The sequence below is a fragment of the Rhinatrema bivittatum genome, chromosome 3, assembly GCF_901001135.1.
Source record: "Rhinatrema bivittatum chromosome 3, aRhiBiv1.1, whole genome shotgun sequence".
NCBI classification, from domain to species: Eukaryota; Metazoa; Chordata; class Amphibia; order Gymnophiona; family Rhinatrematidae; genus Rhinatrema; species Rhinatrema bivittatum.
The window spans coordinates 290,550,841-290,563,282 of NC_042617.1; the positions used below are offsets into that span (position 1 = coordinate 290,550,841).

Here is a 12,442-nt window from a genome sequence, read left to right on the forward strand (position 1 = left end):
TAAAAAAAAAACAAAAAAAACAAAAAAAAACAAACTGAAAACATTTGTTTGACTTGGCTTATTTTTAAATATATTTTTGGGATGTGGTATTAATATGTATGAATAGATGCTGATTTTGTTTTTATTGTATTAGTTTGTCTTGTTTTATGATTTTAATGATTTTATTTTAAGTATTTATAAGTGTATATGTTATTTTTGTAAGCCACTCAGAATTTTAATGATATGGCAAATTTTTAAAATAAATGTTTTCTTAAATAAAGAATCCTGGTATGCTGCCATAGAGTTCAGTCATTTCTGCTTTGCAGCAAGTGCTTCTCGTGGGGGCATATGGGGTCCTGCTGCACACACCCGCTTCTGACCCTGCAAAAGAAGATTGAGCTAGTCTGATGGAGGAAGCAAAGTTGCCCACATCTTACCACAGATGTAGTAAAGTAGACCAGTAAAGAAGTATCACCTTTTGACTGGATGGCCAGCCCATTGCTCCTACCATATGAGAGGGGCCGGCCAATGGCACCGATAGCCTGTCACAGAGTAAAGGCAAAGGGCCATTGGTGCCATTTTGATACTGGCAGCTGATGGCCTGAGAGCAGGAGATCGCTCCCAGGACCCTCGCTGGCCCACCAGGGAATTTGGGCAAGTTTTGGGGGGGTTGCAATGAAGTAAATTTGAAGGGTTGGAGTGGGTTTGGGTTTTTTTGGGTTTGTTTTGTTTTGGTTTTTTTTTATCTTGCAAACCTGGTTTTAATTAATCAAATTTGAAGGGGTGGGGTGGGGCAGCCGAAATAAAATCGGCCCGAAGGGCAGGAAAATGACATTTCTTGTGGCGGGCTGATAAAGGCCAAACCAAAAGGTTTGGCCAAAAATTGAATCTGACTGGTGAATGAAAGAGGAGGCGGGTTTAGCCTTGTCCTCATCATGGAAAAAAATTACATCCCCTGAAAATAAGCCCTAACCTTTTTTTTGGAGCAAAAATTAAATATAAGACCTGTCTTATTATTGTAGAAAAACAGTTAATAACAGGCTAGGGACTGGACAAACACCAGTAATCCCTGTAATATGTAGTCACACAGGAGGATCATAGTACCTCATTCGGCAGCCAAGGGAGAGAAGCTTGATTCATCTGACTGTCCTAATGAAAAAGAAATTATCAGGTAAGTAGTAATTTCTCATTTCTTAGCGTCCAGTCAGATGAATCCAGAACAAGTGGGGATGTACCCAAGCTACTTCCAAATAGGACAGGAGGCTGCCTGTGGTCCTGTCAAAATGGCACATGCAAAGGCTGCATCCTCCCAGGCCTGCACATCCAGACGATAAAACCTGGCAAAGGTCTGTAAGGAGGACCATGTTGCTGACCGGCAAATGTCAACAGGAGACAGCAATCTAACTTCCACCCATGACACTGCCTGAGCCCTAGTGGAATGAGCCCTAACCTGACTAGGTAACGGCTTGCTAACGTCAACGTGTGGCTGCCATGACTACCTCCTTAACCAGCAGGCAACTATAGCCTGCGAGGCCAGTTCCCCTTGTTTAGTACCACTATGAAGAACAAATAGGCTATCTATTTTCCGTAAAGGCTCACTAACCTCCAGATACCGGATGATTATGTCTCATGCCATCCAAGGGGCGCAACAGATGATACTTCCCTACATCTCTCTCTCTCTGTTCAGGGACAGCAGGGAGATGGATTGATTCAAGTGAAATTCACTGACCACCTTCTGTAAAAAAGAAGGAACAGTACACAGCTGTATCACTCCTGGAGTCACTTGGAGGAAAGACTCCCAGCAAGATAAGACCTGCAGCTCGGAAACTCTGCACAGAACAAATTGCCACAAGAAACACTGATTTCAAGGTCAGTAACTGCAAGGACAGGCTATGCATCGGTCTAAACGTATGACCTGCTAAGAAAGTCAAGACCAAAGTTAGACTCCATAAGAGTACCGAAAACCACAAGGGAGGATGAAAATGTTTCACTCCTTTCAAGAAACTGGCCACATCAGGATGAGCCGACAAGGAACCACCATTCACCTGACCTCTGAAAACAGGCGTGAGCCACTACTTGTACCTTTAAGGAAATAAGGGCCAAACCTTTGTTCAAGCCATCCTGCAAAAATTCCAAAATGAACGGGATCTTGGCTGAATGAGGAAGAGTACCTCGCTCCTTACACCAGGCCTCAAACATTCGCTAAACTTGCACATAGGCCAAGGAAGTGGAAAACTTTCTAGCTCTAAGCAAAGTGGAAATCACTGCCATTGAGTATCCATGTTTCAGCAATCAAGCCTTCTCAAGGGCCATATTGTAAGACAAAACTGAGTCGGATCTTCACGAAGAACTGGACCCCGACTTAGCAGGTTCTTTTGTGCCAGAAATTGAAGGGGGTGAGACCCCCAGGAGCCACTGCAAGTCTGCATACCATGGCCTCCTGGGCCAATCCGGAGCAACTAAGAGCACCATCCCTCTGAGGTGCTCGATCCTTCGGATCAATCTGCCCAACATGGGCCATGGAGGAAAGACATACAGCAACTTGCCTTCCGGCCACTCCTGCACTAGGGCATCGATCCCCAATGACTTTGGATTTCTCCTACAGCTGAAGAATTGAGGAACTTTAGCATTGTGAGAAGTCACCAGGAGGTCTAGGAATGGAGGACCCCAGTGATCTAGAATCAGCTGAAATGCCTCATCCGACAAGGCCATTTCTCCTGGGTCCAGCCTCTTCCTGCTGAGAGAGTCTGCTCTTACATTGTCTCTTCCTGCTATGTGTGAGACAGAGATCATCTGGAGATGCACTTCTGCCCATTCCATAAGCTGATCTATTTCCTACGATACTTGCTGGCCCTTGGTTCCTCCCAGACTGATTGACCCTGCAGCCTGTCGCTGAACTGCAAACATGCCAACCGGACTGCACTGGCTTCCATACGATTGATGTTCCAGAGAGACTCCGCTGTATTCCAGCGCCCTTGTGCCATCAGCTCCCTAACCAAGGAGGCTCACATCTGTTGTCAGTACAAGCCAGTTTAATGCTAGAGAAATTCCCTTCCTTAGATCATCCACCTGCAGCCACCACTGCAGTTGGAAGGAGACTTCCATCAGCAGGAGTCGTCGAATCGAATAGGCCTGAGATTGCGGGTTCCACTGAGACAGCAGAGCGTGCTGAAGAGGACACATATGTGCCATTGCCCATAGGACCATTTCCAGGGTCACTGCCATTAAGCCAAGTACTTGAAGGTGTGATCATATGGTTGGGCGCAGATTATTCAAGAACAGACGGAGCTGTGTCATCAACTTCTGAATGCACGCTTCTGGCAGGAAACTTTGCCCTGCCTCATGTCGAACCAAACTCCGAGGTATTCCAATGACTGAGCTGGCTGAAGACTGTTCTTGGCCAGGTTCACCACCCAGCCATGCTCCTGCAACAGGGAAATCGCCTTGCAGGTCACTCCGCAGCTCTCTTCCAGCGATTTGGCCTGAATCAGCTATTCGTCCAAATATGGGTGTTCAAGGATCCCATCTTTTCTCAGTGCTGCCGCTACTACCGCCATTACCTTGGAAAAGATCCTTTGGCGGTGGCCAGACCAAAGGGAAGGGCCCAAAACTGATAATGGCATCCCAGAACTGCAAATGGCAGAAAATGTTGATGCTCTAGTTGGATGGGAATATGAAGATACGTCACAGACAGATCCAAAGAGGTCAGAAATTCCCCTGACTGCATGGCGATTATTACAGAGTGCAATGTTTCCATGCGAAAATGCATCACTCGCAAATGACAGTTGACACCTTTGAGATTCAGGATGGGTCGAAAGGAACCCACCTTCTTGGGCGCACAATGGAATATTGACCCTTATTTTCTTGATTTGAGCACTGGAACCACAGCCCTCAGACTGCGGAGCCTTGCCAATGTAGTTTCCACTGCTGCCGCCTTCTGTGGTAAGTGGCAGAGAGACACCATGACAGCGTTCCGAGGAACACTGCGCTACTCCAATGCATATCCATCCTGTATCACTTCCAGGATCCATTGAGCCAATGTGATCTCTACCCACCTCTAATAGCGGGACTCCTCTCTCTCTCTCTCTCTTCTATCTCTTGTAACCGGGGGTGGGTCGGCAAACCTTCATTGGGAGGGTCAGGAAGTTCCACTACCCAAACCTGTGCCCCTTCTTGGCTGTTGGGGTTGAAAGGACTGAGACCTACCAAAAGGTCGAGCTCTCTGAAGGGTCATTATTCTATAGGGATGAAAACGCCTGGGTCCTCATGTTAAAAGAGCGTGGCGTCTGCTTCTTATCCTCTGGCAAAGGAGGAACCGAAGATTCGCCCCACTTACTGGCCTATTTTTCTAACTTGCTCCCAAATAATAGCGAGCCTTTAAAGGGCAATTTGGTAGGGTTAGCCTTGAAGGTCACATTGGTCGACCAATTTCTCAGCCATAACTGACGCCGGGCCACTAATATGGAAGCCGCTCCTCTGGCTGAAGGGTGGACCAAATCACAGCCCGGCATCTGCCAAAAAGACAGCAGCTGACTCCATAACTGCCCTGAAGTTCACCCCAGAGTCATCGACCTCCTGGGAGAGAAGTAAACAAGATCGAGCCACCAGGGAACAACAAGAAGCGATCTGTAAGTCATTGCCACTGCATCAAATGCTTGCTTAAGGATAGTCTCAATCCTTCCATCATGAGCATTCTTCAAGGCCGCTTCTCCTTCCAGGGGAATAGTGGTCCATTTGGAGACTGCACACACAAGTGCATCTACCTTCGGAAAATGTAAACGCTCTCACCACTGGAGCCAGAGGCTACAGGCCTTCCAAAACCTGACCCCCCTTTGAAAATAGCCTCTGGGGCGCCCCACTTAAGATCAATTAATTCTTGAATGGTGAAAAATTCTTGAATGGTGAAAAATAAAACAGAGGCCTTACACAAGGAAACCAAAATGGGATTTTGCTTCGCTCAGTCACAGTGTCTGCTCCAGGGACTCCGAGCATTTTTAAGGTCTTGACATCAGAGCTGTTATGAAAGAACCATAACATAATTCTATACGGTTCTAATCCTGGAGGAATTTCACCTTCCTCAAGGGTGGCAGGAGCGGCATCATCATCCATACCATCAGGACCTTCACTGCTGCCGTTCTAGCAGTACTCCGGTGCTTAACACTGGCAAGGTTCCTACCTGTGACTGCTCTGGGAGCAATAGAGAGGGCTGAAGATTGCGCCTGGAGAAAGGCTTGCAAGCCTGAAAAACTTCTACCCACAAAAAGGTGGAAGCATCCAATCCAGGAGGTACTTGAGGCATACTCACTGAGGAACCAGTTAGGGGAGTTCCAAAATCAGGCGCCCCACTTGAGCCAGCTGTACCCAGGCTTATATCCAGCTGGGAAGAGCCAGGCTTAGTGAAATCAGAAAAAGGCAATTCTCCCTGAGCCTCCAACTAGTGCTGTCACAAGTTAGCGGGCACTCTTGGCTGAGATGCCTGAGTGTGACAAGCAGCGCAAAGAGAAAGGTGCTTAGGCTTCAGAGGCATAGGAGCCATAATGGCCAACATGCGCTTGAGCGGTGGACAGAGGCATGCGTCTAGCTGGTTTTTGTTTTTTTATGTCCAAAAACACTAGGCGTCCAACAATTAGGCTTCCAACACTTAGGCATTTCATAACTAGGCATCCAAAACTTAGGTGTTCCAAAAATAAGCGCTGTAAGAACAATTTAAGCGCACAATGTAACTTGTGTGCACAGGTAAGCGTGCGGCCACTTAAGGCACCGCTTAACTTAGATGCACGTAATACAAAGCCCAAGTAGGCAACCAAAAACAGAACGCACAACCTGGGCACATTGCTAGACGCACATTTATTTTTTAGATTTATGCCGAACCTACAATCCTGTAGAGGGCAGCCTAAGAAAGTGCACAAAATGCTATTGCGGCCTACCACACGGCGGGTAGTGAAAAAGCCTCAGTGGGGCCTATCCTACAGAGGCTGTGCAACCCTCCAAGCTGCCCACATTTCTCAAATTCCCACAGAGTGGACAAACGTTGGAATGGCGTGTCGAGCAGAGAGTGGGAAAAAATGAGGAAGCCCTATGCTACAAAAGCCTCCTTTTTACGTCTCTGTAAATATATATATTTTCTCTTTTTTCTCTTTTTTTTTTTTTAAACTTACCTGAGCTCAGCCTTACCTGGCTAAGAACAGGGTCTCCGGCTGCGGGGGGAGAGGGCATATGCTGTCACCGCCTCGCTTGGCTTCCTGCATCCGCTGCCTTTCAGCTACTTAAGCAGCTAAATCCATGCTGGCTGAAAAACCAGCTTCCGGATCAAGGCACTCCTCTAAGGGATTATGGAAATCACCTCAGGAATTCTCAACTGAAGGAGGACCTTTTGTTATCACCGCAGGAAAGCAAAGCGAATGTAATATCCTTAATTCTCCTTTTTCAAAATGAAGCAGTCCCCAGCAGGGAGATGCACATTCACCATCTGCTGGAGACAGAGAATACTGGCAGGTTGATATCACTGCAGGAGTGTATATTTACTGTGACATCAGTTTGCTCCATCTCCATCTGCTGCTAGAAGTGCATAACCCACTTGTTCTGGATTCATCTGACTGGATGTAAAGAAATTTGTGTTTATAACTTAGTGCTTGTATTATGTTTATAAATTGCATCCCAGCTCTTTCAATCCCTAGTGAGAGTAGGGAGTGTGAATCAGGTGGAGGCTATGGGGGTTTTCTTATTGTTTTATTTTTCTTATTATTTTGATTAGAAATTAAGAATTGATGTATGATTTAGGATATATTTTTAAGGATTGTATTCATTTGCACATTTGAATAGTTTTGGTATTGTATTTCTGATGTATTGCTATATATTATATTATGTTTTGTGAACAGCTTTGGACTGGACTAAGTCCAAGGAAAGCAGTTTAGAAATGTAATACAACATAACATAACACAACACTCGTGCCTATTCTACAGGGTTCTGCACCCTGAAACTCTCCAAAATCATCTATTGTACAAAAATCATAATCAATAATAAACAGTGCCAAGCATATATTGATGATAAAATTCACCATTCAAGTAAACTCCATCCCATCACCCTTTTAAACATAAGAATCACAGAATTACTAGTAATTTTTCAGTATTCTTTCTGTAACATACTTGGATTTTTGCGTGTTTCTGAAAAATCTGACACCCACACCCACGCACTTCTCCCTAGCAGAGGCAGTTAACTTGGCTAAGCCGTGCCAAAGCAGCCACACATGCTGCCAGCCCAAGTTCAAACTTGGAAACCAATGTACTAAGGGGAGATAAAATTAGCAAAATCAGCTTTGCATGCTAACATGGGAAATATTGCATAAAAAACCCAAAAGATTTGCCATTCTAAGGTCCATCAAGCCCGGTATCCTGTTTCCAGCAGTGCTCAATCAAGGTCACAAGTACCCAGCAGGATCCAAAAGGTTGATAGATTCCATGTTGCTTATCGCAGGGAGAGATAACTATCACTGCACACTGAGCAGAGGATTTCAATATATTATCCATGATGATGCCTAGATCCTTTTCCTGGGTGGTAACTTGCATTGTGTAGTTACAATTTGGGTTGCTCTTCCCTGCGTGCATCACTTTGCACTTGTCCACTTTAAATATCATCTTCCATTTGAATGCTCAGTCTCCCAGTCTTTCAAGGTTCTCTTGCAATTTCTCACAACCTTTTTGTGATTTAACAACTTTGAATAATTTTGTATCATAAGCAGATTTGATCCCACTTGTTAGTCCCAGTACAGATCTTTGGAGCACTCCACTGTTCACTTTTCTCCATTGAGAAAATTGATCATTAAGCCCTACTCTGTTTTCTATCTTTTAACTCTCCGTTCACAGTCTACAATAGAACACTGCCTCCAATCCCATGATTTTTTTAATTTCCTCAAGAATTTCTCATGGGGTACTTTGTCAAATGCTTTCTAAAAAAAAAAAACAACCCACAAAAAATAATTAGATATATATATCTATCAACTGGCTCACTTCATTTTTATTCATGCCTTCAAAAATGTTGCAGTTAGTGAGGCAAAACTTCCCCTGGCTAAGTCCATGTTGACTTTGACCCATTAAACTATGCCTGTCTATATGTTCAGTAATTTTGTTGTAATAGTTTCCACCATTTTTACTAGCACTGATGTCAAGCTCCCCAGTCTGTAGTTTCCTGGATCACCACTGGACTCCTTTTTAAAAACTGGCATTTTTTGGCCACACTCCAGTTTTCAGGTTTCATAGCTAATTTTAATTATAGTTTACAAATTACTAACAGTAAGTCTGCAATTTCATTTTTCATTTCTTTCAACACTCTGGAATGAATACCATCTTGTCCAGGTGGTTTGCTATGCTTTAATTTGTCAATTTGCCCTAGTACTTCTTCCAGGTTCCTGAGATTTGTTTCAATTCCTCTGCATCATCAGCTTTAAATATCACTTCTGTAATGGGTACCTTCTTTGGTCAGTAAAGACCACAGCAAAGAATTAATCTAATCTCTCTGTTATGGCCTTGTCCAACCTTAGTGCCCCTTTTAACATCCTTTTGTCTCATTTCAAATAGTATATTTTCACACACAGTTTTACACATACACAACTTTATTTAAATAGTTGATTAGCTGATGCTATACAAAATCATTCAGAGGAGCTCATCTCATTAACTATTAACATGTAGATAAATGAAGTGCAAACTTTGCTTAGTGAGATGCAGATATTTTTGTTGTGAAATTTCCTATAGCCAAATTTTGCATGCTGCTTTTCTCTGGAACTAATTTGCATTTATCCTCTGTAGAAAAATAGGGCATGAAAAAATGCTGATTACTGCATGCAAAATAACATTGCTTAGTTTATCAGCCTCTTAGCCAGTGGGCAATTATCCACAGGTGTACAGGGGGTTATCATGATGATCCCATCATTAACCGATTGATACTTGTCCTAAAGCAGTCAAGTAACATTCACTTATGGCATGGCGAATCAAAGCCTGGTAAGCGCTTTGTTGGATTATCAAGAAAAAAAAAAAAAAGAATTTAGAGGGAAATTAGCTAACCAGGCCTCTCTCCATCTTGCCTCTACACTAAGGGCAGACGAAAGCAAGGACAGGCAAACAGAATGACGAGATGATAACTAGCAGGCAGCCGAAACATGTCTAAATGTAATGGCAAAAATGGTGCTAAGCTGTGCTGACACAGGTTTGTTCCTGACATTGGGCGATGCAATGGTGGAAAGCACAAGTCACCAAGGAGTGGAACAGGGTGCAGAGCGCTCCAGCCACAATTCAGTTGGCTTCATTTGAACGCACATCAACCAGTTTTATATGAGACGGTTGGGCCCAGAGCGGTACACAACATTGTGCCCCAGAATAGCAAAAGACGAGCAGATGGCCAGAGGGCTGCCCATGTTAGTCCAGCCAGTTTGCTGAAAAATATTGTTTCTCAAGTTCATTTCTCGTCTCAACCTTTGCTGCTGCTTCAGACAAATGGTGTTTGAGTAACAGGCGGCAGTCACTGCTTTTTACTTTCCATTGGGAGCAAACTGCAAGTAATCTGCTCTCTCCATAATAAAGTAAGTCCAGTCCTTAGAGTCAGGACATCAAATGATGAAACCTCCAGGAAGAGGTTCAGTCAGAGTTGGTGACCCTATCCGGGGGTCATCTAGAATAATAGACTGGGCTGGACAGGAGCTCAAGAGGTCATCCAGTTCATCCTCTACCTCCCGCCAGGCTCCACTGAACTTATGCCATCCCAGACCAGTGTGTGTCTGACCTGCTCTTAAAATTCTCCAGTGCTGGAGATTCCACCTCCTCGCTGGGTGACCTCCCTGCTCCACTGCTTGCCCACCCTCACTGGAAGAAAGGTCATGCTGATGACTCACCTCAATCCCCACTGATGAAATTTAAACCCATCACTTTGGTGTCCTATCCCCACGGGAGTGAATAGTTTGAATTAATACCAGCATAACTATATACATGGAAATACCTATAAACATATATGTAGGGGAAAAGCAGGATGGTGGTGGGAGCACTTGCAACTACAGAATCTGAAGACTAGAATAAGTATTCTGTGGGGACACATTCAGTGCATTTGTCCAGCTGAATTTGGCATTTAGCTGGACAAAAGTCAGGATTTGAAAATCCCGCCAGTTTGACCACCTTTCACTTAACTGGGTAAGACTTTAGTCTGCTAAAAACCAGAGTTCAACTCCTGCTCATGTTCTATTACCTCAGGGAGCCCAACATTCAAACCCATCCACGGTACAGCATTTGCACATGTAAGCAGATACGTGGAGGTTTATGCTGGTATTTTATAAACTGAGTGGCGGGAGCAATGCAAACCTTCTCTTCCCATTTTATAAGCATACACATGTGTAATTTATGCATAGAATAATCGTGATGCGCAAATTACCCATGGAGGCAGGCATTTTATAAAGTGCGCATTTAGGGGTAGATTTTAAAAGAAGCGCGCGTGGCCTACATATGCATGCGCTACCTGGCGCACGCGCATTTTATAAAATCTGGGGTCGGCGCAAGCAAGGGGGTGCACAATTGTGCGCCTTGCGCCTGCCGAGCCGTGCTGCCTTCCTCCGTTCCCTTCCCCCTAACCTAACCTTCCCACCCCTTCCCCTAACCTTCCCCCCCCTACTCTAACCCCCCCCCCCCCCCAAAATTATTATCTTACCTTTTGCGCCTACCTCTGGGCAGCTTGCTGACACGCGATCCTCCGACACAGCGGCAATGGCTGCTCTGTCGGAGGCCTCTGGCCCTGCCCCCGGACCACCCCTTTTGTAAAGCCCCGGGACTTACAAGCGTCCTGGGGCTTTACGTGTGCCGCCGGGCCTTTTTAAAATAGGCCCGACGTGCGTAATCCTTTTAAAATCCGGCCCATACAGTTTTGAAAAAAGTTGTACAAACATGTTTGATAATGTCCATGCGTATATCTCTTACACGATAGCCCCTGTCGCGCCTACTGCCCTGGAATACCCTTTTCCCCTGGTAAAACGTACGCGCAAAACTGAAAATATGCACATGCTCTCAGCGTTGATGTGACCACATGTACGCGCATACGTGCTACTTGTACACGTACGTGCGATTTTTACGCACGGGACACTTTTGAAAATTCACCTTACAGATGGTGAGCCCTCTGGGGACAGGGAAACACCTACAGTTCCTGAATGTAATCTGCCTTGAAGTGGCTGACCAATCACGAGAGTTGGAATGTAAATAAAATCCACATTAAATATCTGGGTAAACTGTTTGCTCATGGCTTTTCCAAATATTGACCTGTGAGGCTCAAGATTTGTTGTAAAGGCCTGAAATATTTCCCGGCTCCCATGTATTAGCAGTGTGAGCTTGGAGTTTGGGGGCCAGATGTACTATCTCAGCATTTTCCCCCCATAGACAAAATGGGGAGGGGGCGGGGAAACCCCCTTTAGTCTATCAAGCTTTTAACCAGCCTGATTATTTGTTTTGGATTTGGCCTGCAGAAGTACAATTCAGGGCTCCTTATCTGTTCAGGTGCATCGAGTCAAAACTGGAACGGCTTAAGCCACTGCACCACCGGAGTCCACTCCCCCAGCTCTAAGGCTGTGGGGCACTGCGGCTGCTGTGATAACCTCACACAGGAGAAGGAGAGAGCCTGCTTACCGATGTGATCTTGACGATGGCCGTGGCATCTCCAAGCTCCTTCTTCAGCTGCTCATAGGTTTTTCCTCCCTGGGGTGGGAAGTGAGGGAGGAAAGAGTTAAAATGTGAAAGCAAGAACCCCCCCTACCCTACAAAAGAGGTAAAACAGAAACCTTGAATAATTCTGTGGTTACGGTGCTGTTAGCAGTGGAAACATTCACGGCCCTGTGTGGAGATGGAGATACTGCGGTCTCACGGGCACTTCTGTGCACGCTCACTTTGAGAAGCAAGCTGTTGGACAGATCAGGGGGCTCTCAGGTTGGCAGAGGATCATAGGCCGAGCGGTATTGGTTATTGTGACTTACCACCTTGCTTTACAAAAGCAGCAGACTCCCTCTAACATGGCCAAAATAAAAGGTTTGGCTTCTCTACTTTTTGCTCACTTTCAATGCCTTTCAGCGGGAGAATAGGAGGAGAGGCAGAACTGAGGGGATATAGAAATGGTTCAAAATCCCGGCTGGACACATGATAGAAAGCACCTAAAAGGCTTGAGTTGGGCTAATCTAACCTCTTGGTGTCTTCATGTAAGGAAATCGATCAGAAACATCTGGAGTGCAGGCTACGGTTCTGAGACTGGCTCTTGATCCATATCGAAGAGTTAAATAAAGGTGCGGAGCAGGGCAAGTAAAATCTGAGAGAAGGGAGGGAGAGGCTGCCAGGTGAGGAAAAGCTTCCCAAACCCGGCTCTCTTTCTGAGAAGGAAAACGGTGAAGGAGGCGAGCAGAAAAACTGTAAAAACTGGCAGCGGATTCATCCAGCCTCTGCCCATCCTCCCT

General features: G+C 45.2%; 1 protein-coding gene across 3 annotated transcripts in view; it reads right to left on the reverse strand.

The window, feature by feature from the left end:
• AVIL (advillin) overlaps window positions 1–12,442 on the reverse strand; it is an 80,296-nt gene that overhangs the window by 4,342 nt on the left and 63,512 nt on the right. For all 3 annotated transcript variants that reach the window (XM_029594935.1, XM_029594937.1, XM_029594936.1), the window contains one exon: window positions 11,628–11,696. In XM_029594935.1, the coding sequence (XP_029450795.1) occupies window positions 11,628–11,696 (69 nt within the window). The remainder of the gene's footprint in view (window positions 1–11,627; window positions 11,697–12,442) is intronic.